At 37.1% G+C, this 12,632-nt stretch overlaps 1 protein-coding gene across 3 annotated transcripts; it reads right to left on the bottom strand.

Annotated features, from left to right (window-relative positions):
• On the bottom strand, nt 1–10,438 carry LOC143305079 (uncharacterized). 3 transcript variants are annotated; one of them, XM_076627639.1, is made up of 3 exons: nt 10,023–10,438; nt 1,990–2,248; nt 1–112 (listed from the first exon to the last, which is right to left on the bottom strand). In XM_076627639.1, exons 2-3 carry the CDS (start codon nt 2,235–2,237, stop codon nt 16–18), a joined length of 345 nt encoding a protein of 114 aa, XP_076483754.1. In that variant the 5' UTR covers nt 2,238–2,248; nt 10,023–10,438; the 3' UTR covers nt 1–15. The 3 variants fall into 3 exon arrangements, with proteins under 3 accessions (XP_076483754.1, XP_076483756.1, XP_076483755.1); XM_076627641.1 differs by lacking the exon at nt 10,023–10,438 and adding an exon at nt 3,596–3,620; XM_076627640.1 differs by lacking the exon at nt 10,023–10,438 and adding an exon at nt 2,372–2,562.
• Nucleotides 10,439–12,632: the final 2,194 nt, after the last annotated feature.

Raw genomic sequence — 12,632 nt, 5'->3', positions numbered from 1 at the left:
CGCGGTGCGCCGACTTTACGAGGGCGTCGTTCGGTCACGAGTGATGTACGGGGCCCCAGTATGGGCGGACGACCTGATGGCAAGCCGTCGCAGCATTCTGCTCCTGAGAAGGCTGCACAGAGTGACCGCCATCAGAATCATTAGGGGATACCGGACGGTGTCTCACGCGTCGGCGTCCACCCTAGCCGCGTCCCCCCCGTGGGAGCTGCGGGCGCTGGCGCTCAAAAAGAGATACACCCGCCGGAGAGAATGGCATCCGGGAGAAGACCCCACCGAGCAGGCGGCTCCAAACGACACAGGAACCGCCGAGGAGGAACCTGTGGCGATCCCAACTGATCAACGGGAGAAGCGAACACCGAGGCGCGGTAGCGGTCCTACCAAACTGGGAGGCATGGAGGAGCCGCCACGGCCTCCCACTCACATTCAGGATGACGCAAGTGATCACCGGACACGGCGTGTTCCGTGAGTTCCTGAAGAGAATAAGGCGAGAGACGACAGACACCTGCCACCACTGCGGAGAGGGCAGGGACACAGCGCAGCACACCCTGGAGCTCTGTCCGGCGTGGGAGCTGCCCCGCTACACCCTGCGGCACGCCATAGGAGAAACGTTGACACCCTCAGCGATTGTAGAAGCGATGTTGAGAGGGTCACAGGAATACGAGGCCGTCCGCCTCTTCTGCGAGCGAGTTATGCTCGCGAAGGAGCGAGCGGAAAGGGAGAGAAAAAAAACTCTCACCCCTGCAGGATAAGACGATGGAGAAGGATGGCAGTCAGACGACCCAGAGCCGCCCCGCCACCACCCCAACGGACTACGACCAGAAGAAGTGACAGCGCTAGGGGCAACGACCTCCCCCTAACGCCTACTCAATAGCCGGCTCGAACAAGAGAACGCGAGAAGGGGGTGCAACTGAAGTTAATTCATAAGAGGTTCCTGGAGCACCCCTGTCACGCGCAGGTCATCGTGGTCATCGTGGAGTTTTAGTCGGTAGGAGTCCGACACTACGCTGCCGTTACGCGATTATTGCAGCAGCGGAGTGTCCATGAGGATTTCTCCACGTACAAAAAAAAGAAGTTCGCGGAACACGTGAACGTCTAGATTCTGCCGGAGGTCGTCGACCAAACTGGTTTCCGGCGGGCCCCCGGAACGCTAAGAAATCGTCGATCTACAAAGCGATAGTTTCGCATTGGCCAGGGTGATTCAATGGAAAACAAGCTTAACGAACGACTTTCCTCGTTGACGCATCGCAGAAAACCAGATCTCGCGTGCGTCGTCAAGAATGGTAACACGATTCGTTGGAATCGTGCCATCCAGACTTCCTATCCTTTCACCGGTAATTCCTTACGTTCTTGAAATAGAACACGTGAAAAAGACGTTGATAATAGTATAACTATGGTATCGCGATTTCCAACTATTTTTATCTCGTCGCAAACTGGTTACAGGTATCTCCCCCACTCCCGTACGACACGATATTTACATATGCATTTACATATACAACGCGATACCTGGGTTTTCTTGATTCAATAAACACAGTTGCTTCGTGCAAGTTATCAGATATTATATTGTGGTTTTAAAGAAACAAATTGCCGCGATGCGATACGTTATCACAGCTGAGAAAATGGAAATCTCCGTGCAAGTGGAAGATTCTGTCGTCGAGAATATTTATTGCGACCTGCATGGAAAACAAACAGGCTTTCGAGAAGCCTGGTTTAAACTACGTGCACGTGACTTGAACAGATATGTACATATGCATATAAATTGTCTCCTATAGAAGGTGGTTAATTCTAGACATCGAAAGGAACGTCTTTAATGAAAACATGTATTGATTTGTTATACGATCAACATGATTATTGACCATTTCGATCTGACCGAGCTGAAAATGTCTATCGCGTAACAGGGTAAATTCGAACATAAAGAAACTATGTAGGATCGTTCGTTACGTATAACTCAATAATTCAAATAAGACAAATTGCACATAAAGTGTCACTTACTTTTGTTTGTCTGTGAGGTTCCATCGTTCGAGTTCCGAAACGGTACACCAGTGTTCAGCTGGCAATAGCGTGATGAAGAACTGCGTGAAGTAGAGGAACGCGTAGACGAAGGCGAAGGGCAGGAGCATGATGAAAAGGAACCATTGGTAGCGGCTGGCCTCGCCAACGTACGGTAGTATGTCGTCGAAGGTTTCGATCTTCGGACGTTCGCCCTCCTCGGCTTTTACGGACTCCACCATGACTGTCATTATCTCGATATCTGCGAATCAATGATCCTCGATCACCTACTTAACTCGAATTACACGTTACGAGGAAACTAAGTTCAAGGTGAATGGGGTATTATTAGGTCGTCGAATAAATTCGTGTTGCAATGCGTTCATACCTTTTTATGTGTTTTACGAATACAGATCGATAAACGATCAAGGTGATCGATCTTATGATATACAGTGGCTCACGGAAGTACTCGAACACTTTCATATCACGAAACGTTCTATAATTTCGTTAGCACTCTAACGAGATACGATTATCGAGATTATAATAGTAAAATTTGGAATCAATCTGAGATTGTATATTGAAGTTACATGAGACAATGTATATATATTTCGCAAATATATATGTTAAATGAAAAATTAATATGTATATAACACATGATGATAATTTTACTACGTACATCGTGGCTTATTATTCTTATTAATTTAGCGAATAATTGACTGCTCAAATACTCTGGTAATTTTTATATATAAAATAACAATAATATATGTTTCCAATAAATATATGTAATTTCTATATACACGTTTAGATCTGTTTCAAATTTTCTCAATGTAATTACGACGATCGTGTCTCACTTCAGTGTCAATGAAATTTCAAAGTGTCTCGTATAAAAATCACCAAAGGTTTGTTTAAGAGCCCGAGTACTTTCATGTAAGCGACTGTTGTTTTAGTAGCAAGTTCTCTTATGTCTATCTCTTCGTTACATTTAGCCGGATAATTTCTCATGTTTATCAACGTGTTATGATCTTTCTCTTATTAAGCGGAGAAATCTCTTCTTCGCTAAATTTTCTTAAACGGGTTCAAGGTGAGGTGAACCACATTGTTGAAATCAAGATGAAGAAGATGAAATCTAAAGTCGAGATGAAAGGAAGTAGATGTTTGTATTGTCTAGATATATTGCCATGCTACTTTTTGACACGATAATATCTTAGGTAAAGGCTAATTCAAGGTGATACAGAGTGTACTGGAAAAAGTGATTTGAATTTGCTAGAGAGGAAGAGAAAAGGAAAGATCCTTGAACATTTTTGCAAGGTTATTGCAAAATGGAGGATACTATCGAAGGCTTATTGCTGTCACTTGTACGTTCTAACTGGAGTGTCCTTTAAATAATTTGCTTCTTATTAGATCCTTTTTGCAAATAGGAAGATAATATTTTTGGGACGTGAGGATTGTTAAATAAAAATGTAATGTAATCAGATGTAAATTGTCATTGGAATAGAAGAGTTTGTTTAGAAGAAATGATCATGAAATACACAAAATGTATCGTGCGTAATGTGTAAATAATAATTAATTCCAAAGACAATTAATGAAAATTTTAAATAATAGAGCACCATACCTCCGGTTCCTGCTTATTTTGACACTGTGCAGAATGTCACACGATTGTTGCCTTTTTTTTTAAAGATTATTCAGTTAAGAAACAAGCACCAATAAAAATGCAATTATAGTTATTTATTAAAAAATCCAAGTAGGTATTACATAAATAAAATTATCAAGGAAGATATTTATCGTAAAGATTGTGTGCTTATGAAAGAAGTAAACGAAATTATTGTAGCTCCATAGTAATTTGTATTAATCTTTGAATCTTGTTTAAATAAAATTTTCGATAAAAATTTGATTCTAACGATTACTACAGTTAATTACTGGATAATTAAAACAAGTAAGTAAAATTATTGTTACAATAATCCCGACAAATTCGTGATATTATTCAACTAGAATCGTTAAGAAAAAATTCGACACCGTTAGCGAACGCCATTTTACTTTTACTTCACGAAGGCCAACGTTATAAACGTTGAATCAAGAGCAATCATTTTCAATATAAAATATACGCGCGAAAGCTTTTGCTCCCTTTGATAATTGAATCCTTAATTTGCCGCCAATTAAACTCTTTCCCAATCACCTTCGTCTTCTAAGAAACCTTTCATACCCCAAAGAGAAATCCCCTTTTGCACAAACTCGCTTTTTTTCAACCATCGTACAACACGATATGATATTTACACCGTGCAATTTACACGATTCAGATCTCAATCTTGCAAATCATTTCGAAAATAGATCGATGATTAAATCGATTATAAAATCGTTCCTGCAAGTTTTAAGTGATTAATTATTTCTTTATTTGATGAAATATTATTTATTATTTAAATATCGTTAATTTACTGGCGTTCAATGAAATTTCTCGTAGAATTAAGTTCGTTTAAAATATTATTAATTTAATGACATTTTTTGTAAGATAATTGCGGTTAGATTTGATCTTTCACGAAATCTACGAGATGATCGCGTTCGATTAATCACCGACGTAGCGCATATGTAAAACATTTAAAACAGTCCATACATAGATGTTTCATAAGTGTAGATGGTTATTTATTACGGTTCTGTGTAATTAATGTTCGTTGCGATTACCACGAACTTAGATAAAAAAAAGAGTATTAATGACGAGAGAACCGAAAGTGACCAGTCCGTGACATAACTGTTATTTTCTAGGGGCTTGGTAACATTTGCATAAATTATTTCGCGTATACTGTAACGCACTTTACGTTACAACGGTATGTCGATGGACACGAGAAAAGAATTTTTCTGTCACAAATTGAATGCCATTTTTGGCGATAATGATTGTGTGGAATGATGATTACTTTAATTGAGATTCTAATCGAGATTCAAGTGATATATGAAGTTTGTACTTTCCAATAGGATAAATCGAGAAAAATGTCTTCGAAAGAGAATATGCTATTTTTGAATATACCATTTTTTAATAAGTCTAACAAATTCTGGATCTTTTAATTTAATTCACAAGGTTGCAAGTCTCCAAATTGTTCAGTCTGAATTTTCGAATCTTCTAATCTCACGATCTTCGAATTTTCTAATCTTCGAATCATTAAAAATCCTAATTTTCATAGAATTTTCAAGGAGGCTATAAAATAAAAATATGAAATATAAAATAAGAAAATTTGAAAAAGATAGATAATGCGTTCGATCCAACACCATTTGCTCATAGTAAAAAAAAAAAAAAAAAAAGGATAAAAGAAATTGTATGCAAAATAGGTAAACGTATTATAGTAAGTATTAGTCAATTATAGCAGATTGCTATCATTAATCAGTAATTATCCGAGTCGTAGCTGCATCTGTATATACATGAAGTATACAACACTAAAAATACATTTTCCTTAACAAAAATACTGAATAAACACATTCCTACGTAGCAACTAGTCAGCTGTGATAAATTGTTCGCTTTGAACAACGATCGACTAAGTTAGCATTGATTTCCGGATTGTGCGTAAAGCGTGCAATAAAACGAACACGTGTTTATCCCTAACGTTAAGCCAGAACCACCTAAATTAATACGAATTTTCCCATCAGGTACCGTCCTTATTCTGACAAAAAAATGCAAGCGATATTTGTGCATGTAAATAATTTGTCTGTGTGTATATATAATAACTTATATGAAACAAGTATTGCGATATTTCTCGTACATTGCTAGATATAATGATTTTAAATAATTCTGGTTCAAAAATTCGATTAAGAATTACATTGCAATTTCTAGAAAATTGTTACAACATTAAAAAAGCGAGATCCCTTAGATTATGGTATATCAAAAAAATCTTACAACCAATAATTTTACGATTAAAAAATGTAAGAAACCTCCCCAAAGTAATCGATCCGTGAAATTAATGAGAAACGTATGCTCCAGCAAAAGCTACGCGTGAATATTGAACACAGCTTCAAAACCGACCTTTTCCGATTGAAAACGCATAGCAGAGTAGCAATAACTCGTCCACCGACGCACCAATGAAAATGGAGGCTCGTAATGATCGTCATAACTCGAGTGACTTAACGATCTCAGGACGATCGTTATCGACCGATCGCTTCCGTTCCGGCCTGGACGTTTAACAACGAGGACAAGCGTGTGTCAAACGTTCTCGGTAACCGGTTACACAAAAGTGCGCACCTTGAACAACTATTACATCCCAGAACTAATTAATAAGAGCGATCATGGCTAGCATGGATACATATAGTTTGCATACGTGATTTTTCCCTGCGGGGCCAGTTTTCTCGCGTTCGAATCGATCAGGGAAAGCGATCGTGATCGCGATCGAGCCATTGAAATTCATTCGATGCACACGAGATACAGCATGGTGTTTTGATCTCGCGGAACTCGCACAAACTACAAAGTCAAACTTACAGACTCGTAACAATACGAAGTGGAACGATCGTTTGGTTTCACTTCCAACCGTAAGTCTTCCTATTGATTGGTGTTCTTCTTGGTCGTAAGGGAAAACGAAGAAAAGAAAGGAAAGAAATCTGTTATTAATATTGGAATACCATCGTTTTCGAGGAATTATCGTTCTATTTATTTATTTATAATGGCGTTATCGAGTTAATTGTTTCTTAATATTGTACATTAAAACACTTATTGTAGTCGATAGAAACAGAAATTTTATTTAAGATTGTAATCCCAATAATCTGATTTTCCTGACGGACAATTTATATGGATCGATTGGAATTCATATAACAAGAGTTCACCAATTTTCTTCGCTACTCATCATTTTTCGTTCGCGTCACACGAGCTCACGTTCAAGTGAGTGCTTCAAATCGGTAAAAGTTCGATTAATTAATCGAGTTCTACCATATTTAACGCGAATAAGCTTTTAAGCGAAATAAAAATTTGTTGTAATACACAATGAGTAAGTTAGATTAATTATCGCTTTATATGATAAAAGTCCATGGTCCAGCGACAACATTGGAATTATTTTTTTCTTATTCATCTTGGAATTTATGATTGTTTACGGCGTTCTTTTTTGCGACAAATTGAGCTTATGGAAGTAATTTCTCTTCTAGAAAAATTGAACGCTAACGCCGTGTGCCAGGATAATGTGCAAGAACTAGTGTACAAAGAGTTAATCATTTTGGCTTCTGAAAGACTATATGAGTCACGGTTGTCCTATTCTTGTTGCTTAATTGCAGTGTTTGACCACCTGTTTTAGAATAGTGAGTTTACCTCTCACTGAACGGCATCGATTGGTATTTTGTAGTACAGTGCTTTGTTAGTCGATCGTGGCATTTAAACATACCAAGTTCACAGAGAAGAAGGCAGTTTTCTAAGTTTACGTTCTTTAGAAAAACATAATTTTATCATTAAAACGTCCGACTTTTTGATACCCATCTAAATATGTTATACATAGTCACGATAAATATCACGATAATGGATAAGTATATATAGTCGCGTTTCTGTTCCAATAAAAGTGAACACTATCGATGAACACTAAGTGATGCTATCGAAAACACTTGTATATTTTTAGAAATTCCAAAAACAACAAATCCGATGTCAGTGATTTTGTCTGATTTGCTAGTTTCTAGCGTTAAGATTGAATACACAGCTGGCAAATTTTCTATTTCAAAGATCTATTTAACTTTGTGATTAAACAGCTTTCTACAAAGTTTTGCGGATTTGTTAGTTATCTTCGAAAGAATAAGCAAGCTTTAAAGGACTTTGATCTAATAAGTTTATTCCTCTTCAACCTTATATTTAATCATCAAGTAACGCTATAATTAGAAAATCAACATAAATGGATTTATCATATTTCTTCTGTCTAACCTTCTTTAAAATAATTAGCTGTTAAATGAGCCAGAGTTCTAGGAAATCTCCGATGCTGTTGATCTTCAACGAGATACAGATATCTGACAGATACTATCAAAATTCTATAGACGTCTATCCTTCAACTCTCAGCATACCAATGTTTATGCCATCATCGACGTTTCTTCACAAAGGGTCCTTAAAGAACGAATGTTGTACTCGGAGTTAGTCACAGTTTCTCAGAAACGTCTAACTTACTCTTAGTTATTCTGGCACAGACGCTGTGTTTCACTTACTGAAAAAATAAACAAAAGAAGCAAAATGATGTACGTAATATACTAAAACATTCTAAGATACCGTGGTAATATTTCTATTTCTTGTACAAATCATTTCAACTTGTTTTTTTAATGTTTTTATTCCTAATTGGTACACCGAAATGGATGTAGCAAATGTAGCAAATCACGGTATTATCCAAATAGCCTAATATCCGAACGTTCTATTATTCAAACACAATATTTCTTCGTAACGAATGCCCTTTTCCGTTTCAAATATGTACATACGTATGTCGTCAGTGTTCATACACAATGTACTCTTTCCTTGATTTGATTCATTGAATTGTGATTATACGAATTTGGTATGAAACTAGGAAGCGTTCTAACTATCGCAGGAAAATACGATGTAAACGAGAAAACTGGAAAGTGATGTAAGCGCAACAAAATTAGCAAAAATACACGATATTGGAGAAGCCAGAATCACAGACATTAAAGGAAGAAAAACATAATTGAAAATTCTTCAAAGCACGTAGATTCCTCGGATGTTGGCAACGGTAGAAAAGCCGTAAGTATTCTGATGTAATGAAATGTTTCACGTAGACGATAATAATGGCGATTTTATATAAATGAAAACAGCAGACGAAAAAGCTAATGAAAAGATATCTTCTCATGCCGAAGCACTCGTGGCACTCGTAGAAGAACTCCGATGATTCGAAGTACGATAAAGAACGTAACTCTGTGTAGTTATTTACGTTGAAAAAATTATCTGATTATGGATTCATAAATATTTAAAGAATCTGTCGATTACTCTTAAACTGTATTTGGATAAATGAAATTTCGTCTTCCTATTATTTCAGAAAAGAGAGGCTCTACTACATTGTCTGCAGTATGTTTCTAATAATTAGTAAAATATCTGAACTAAATAAATGTAGACGTGAAAGTCACTGCACATCAGTATATTAAGGGTCAACACAAATACACTGACTGTCACATCACGAAGACATTTTAAAGAACTAATAAGGACAAAATTGTTTATTTAACAAATCAAAATCTCGATCAATTAACGGACCACCATTATATCGTGATATTTAACGAAACTTCCAATCTTAAGAGCCATATATTATTATATTATAGCAGTGTTATAGCTGTCATTGGCTCGGATTTTAATTAAATTGGTCGTGAAAGTGCGAAGAAGTAAAGAGACCGAGTAATCACGAAGAAATGGTATGTATGTAACTTGATCGAAGCAAATACCAAACTTTTAGTTGTTATCTTCAACGAGGGAAATTTGGTCATCTAAGTAGGTTATCGACGCAAGTGTTAATGAAAGATAAAACACGATTGGAGCAATGAAAGAACTTCATTCTTCTTCCTTCTTCGCGAAATAGCAAATATACAGTAGCTCACGTGAAAATATCTAAATATTTGTGCAAACATTTTGTAAATATATCATGTGTATTATGTTCGCGATCAATGAATATCACAGTAGTTCCTATATGAGTTTTCCGATTGACTAAAAATTTGACTGACCTACAATAGTCATGTCTCATTCCGATACTAAAGAAATTTTTAAATATTTTATGTAACGCATACAATAAAGATACGTAAGTTATCTATGCTAAATGCTGAAATACTTATAGAAGTCCTTTATGGATATAGTAGATATTATAATATGTGTGTTAGGCGAAACATTTTGAAGTTTAATTATCACCGTAATGAGACACGGCTAAGATAACACAGGTACGGTTATATCGAACAAGTTTTTCCCAATATGCTTCATAATGTTTCGTGTAACAGATAACATATATTATACACCAAAGCCTTTTACGACCAGCGTTCAAATACTTTCACGACGAACCACTGTACCAAAATTCAAGTCTCACGCGACACATCGATACGAATGATCGGTGCAAACAAACGTTTACCTTTTCCACGATCGTCCGAGAGCAACGCGAAACTTCACTCGGCGTATCACAAATCTCGTCGTGGTTTTGTTTCTAAAACGAGAAACTCTCTGCAGAAGTCACAGAAATAAAATGAAATCTAGCTTCTTCACTTTTGTCCGACTCGATAAGTCGATTTCGAACAAACTTTACTCTTTTCTTCTTCTTCTTCTTCTTCCGGATGTCTTTTCACTGTTTCAACAGGATAAAACGGAAATTGGAAAAATAACAAAAAAATCGCGGATCGCAACGACTCTCGTGATCCTGTGATCCAAGTCCAGGACACGTGCTCGATCTCGATCGTCACAATGATCTTGGGTGCACGGATCCTCGATTTTTCGGACGCCGCGCTACATCGTCGTTTAAAAGCGGGCACGCACCGACTGTTCGCCGCGTGGACAATTAGCGGGGCTTTATAGCGTGTGCAAACGAAAGCGGAGCCCCACCAGCGTCGTGTGTGCGGCTATTGGACGATGACTTTGGTTCCCGTGGATCGTCCCGTCGACAGCAACGCCGAAGTCGAAGACGTCACTGGAGAACTGCGGGGATTTTACGATTCCAAAGAGCCGCTTCTCCTGCTTCACCGCGACCGTTGGGTTTTCTCGTGACTCGTTTGCACGCTTTTTTCCCTTCTCGCTCTTCTCACTACCATCGCAATCTTCCTTCTCCCTCGTCGCTTTGTCGCGACACGTATACGCGACCGGAAAGCGAGAGACATAAACTGGTGACGCGCAGGTGAGTGTACCTGCCGAGAACGTTGCGACGTTGTTGCATGGTTTGATATGTTTCCTCAATCTGTGTTTGATTAACTAACTTAATTCGCCTGTTGGTGACTCATGGAAATTTGAGTGATATTACGAGGTGCAGTTGCGGAGTATTTGGAGTGAGAATTTGTGAATTTCCTGTGTTTCACCATGTTACGTATGGTAATTTACAGTGTTGTTTGTATAGTATAGTACAATAATAAGCAGACAGCTAGGCTGGTTAATTGATCAGGAATATTAATTGAGTATGAATTGTTTAGCAAGGAAAAGAAAAAAGTATAATTCTAAGTTGCTTTGCTGCGTACATTGGGATTTATGATATACGAAAGATCGATTTCTTTCAGGTAGGAAAGAATGATTATAAAATAGAAATTATTACGTAATTTTTAGTATCGCAGGTTTACCGTGGTATTGAATTCGGCTAATGATATGTGAACTGGAAAAACAATGATCATGTGAATCAAACGTTGATTATCCATCCGTCGAAGCGTTAGTCAGATATCGTGTAACTGATAGTTCCTTGAGTGGTTTTCAAAGTCGAACGATGAAACAATTTGAAATAATCGTTCCATTATCGACGAAATGAACGAATTTATCTAATGGGGCTCATTAATTTATTCGACTTTTAATATTAATTACTAATTGTTATAGAAATTGATTTAACAAATTTGATATAAATTGATTTACCATTAATTAATCGATGGTAGAAAAGAAACGTTGGAAAATGAGTAATATGTAGCTTTAGTTTTACAGATTTTACAAAATAAATGTTACTATTTAAGAAAAAATAAATTTGATGGGGTAAAAGCTATATGGAAATATACTAACGACTTAACGAATTTAAATTTAAAGGACTTTAGAAACAAAGAAACAGAGACAAACTTTAGTTCTCGATGATACTTGACACGTGAATTGATTAACAGCTTGTCTTGCGTGATTAAATTTAATAGGATTAATTGAAAAGTTCGTATACCGTGTGTGAATCATGATAAAGTTGGTTTCATCGTAATTCACACGGTACTCGCAATGATCATTCAATCGGCAATTTTATTGTTCCAACATCACATCACTTACTTTTCTTCGACTTGTACAATTCTCTGTGTTTTACGCAATTCTCTTTTTTATCCATCATTTTCTCGCATAGCACTCGAGTAAAAGCGAATCAACCGTTCAGTGAACCATACTTTGTTTCACTATGTTTCTTCACATGGTAAATGTTTTTTGATATCTTTTTCAAATTGAAATTCTACGGTTCTTCGGTTTGTTACATTGTGAACGAAAAAATCAACAGATATATAGAAGAATATCGAGGTTAATCGCATCGACATTTTCAAATTTTTTAACACTCAATTTTAACTTTCTAATAATAACTTTCAAATTTTCAAATTGTCGAACTTCTAAATTTCCGAATTTCCAAATATTCCAGTTTCGATGCGCTCGAAGTTCCAAATATCCTAATTTTGAAATATCTTCAAATCGTCCAAGTTCCAAATTTCCAATCTTCGATATCGCCGGAGTTCTAATTTTTTGACCTTCTATGTTTACCCGAGAGATAAAAAAATTATGATCGGATAGTGTCGATTATGCCAATCGAGGATTACAAATTTTCTATTCGTGCGATCTTCGACACCGAAAATAAATGAGCGCGATATTTTCCGTTTTTATCTTCCTTGAGCCGCAGTTAATTAAATCAATTGTCACGAAAGAACACGGTAGTTTTTCTGATTCCCGAAACAAAATAGCCCCATTGATAGCTTCAGGCAAATTCGCTGAGTAATGAAATCTACTCGCGAAACACGGAGACGCAGGGACTTAACCGTCAAAGATA

Source organism: Bombus vancouverensis, unplaced genomic scaffold (assembly GCF_051014615.1).
Source record: "Bombus vancouverensis nearcticus unplaced genomic scaffold, iyBomVanc1_principal scaffold0080, whole genome shotgun sequence".
In the NCBI taxonomy this organism is placed as follows: Eukaryota; Metazoa; Arthropoda; class Insecta; order Hymenoptera; family Apidae; genus Bombus; species Bombus vancouverensis.
The sequence above is the reverse complement of the archived record's forward strand: the minus strand, read 5'-3'. Positions and strand labels throughout refer to the sequence as shown.

Bases quoted from the DNA above. Each gene is read 5' to 3' on its own strand.
- LOC143305079 (XM_076627639.1), bottom strand. From the start codon at position 2,237: ATGACAGTCATGGTGGAGTCCGTAAAAGCCGAGGAGGGCGAACGTCCG. The intron at 113-1,989 runs GTAAGTGACACT...CACTCTGTGCAG, and splicing joins AACCTCACAGACAAACAAAA to CCTTCTCAGGAGCAGAATGC.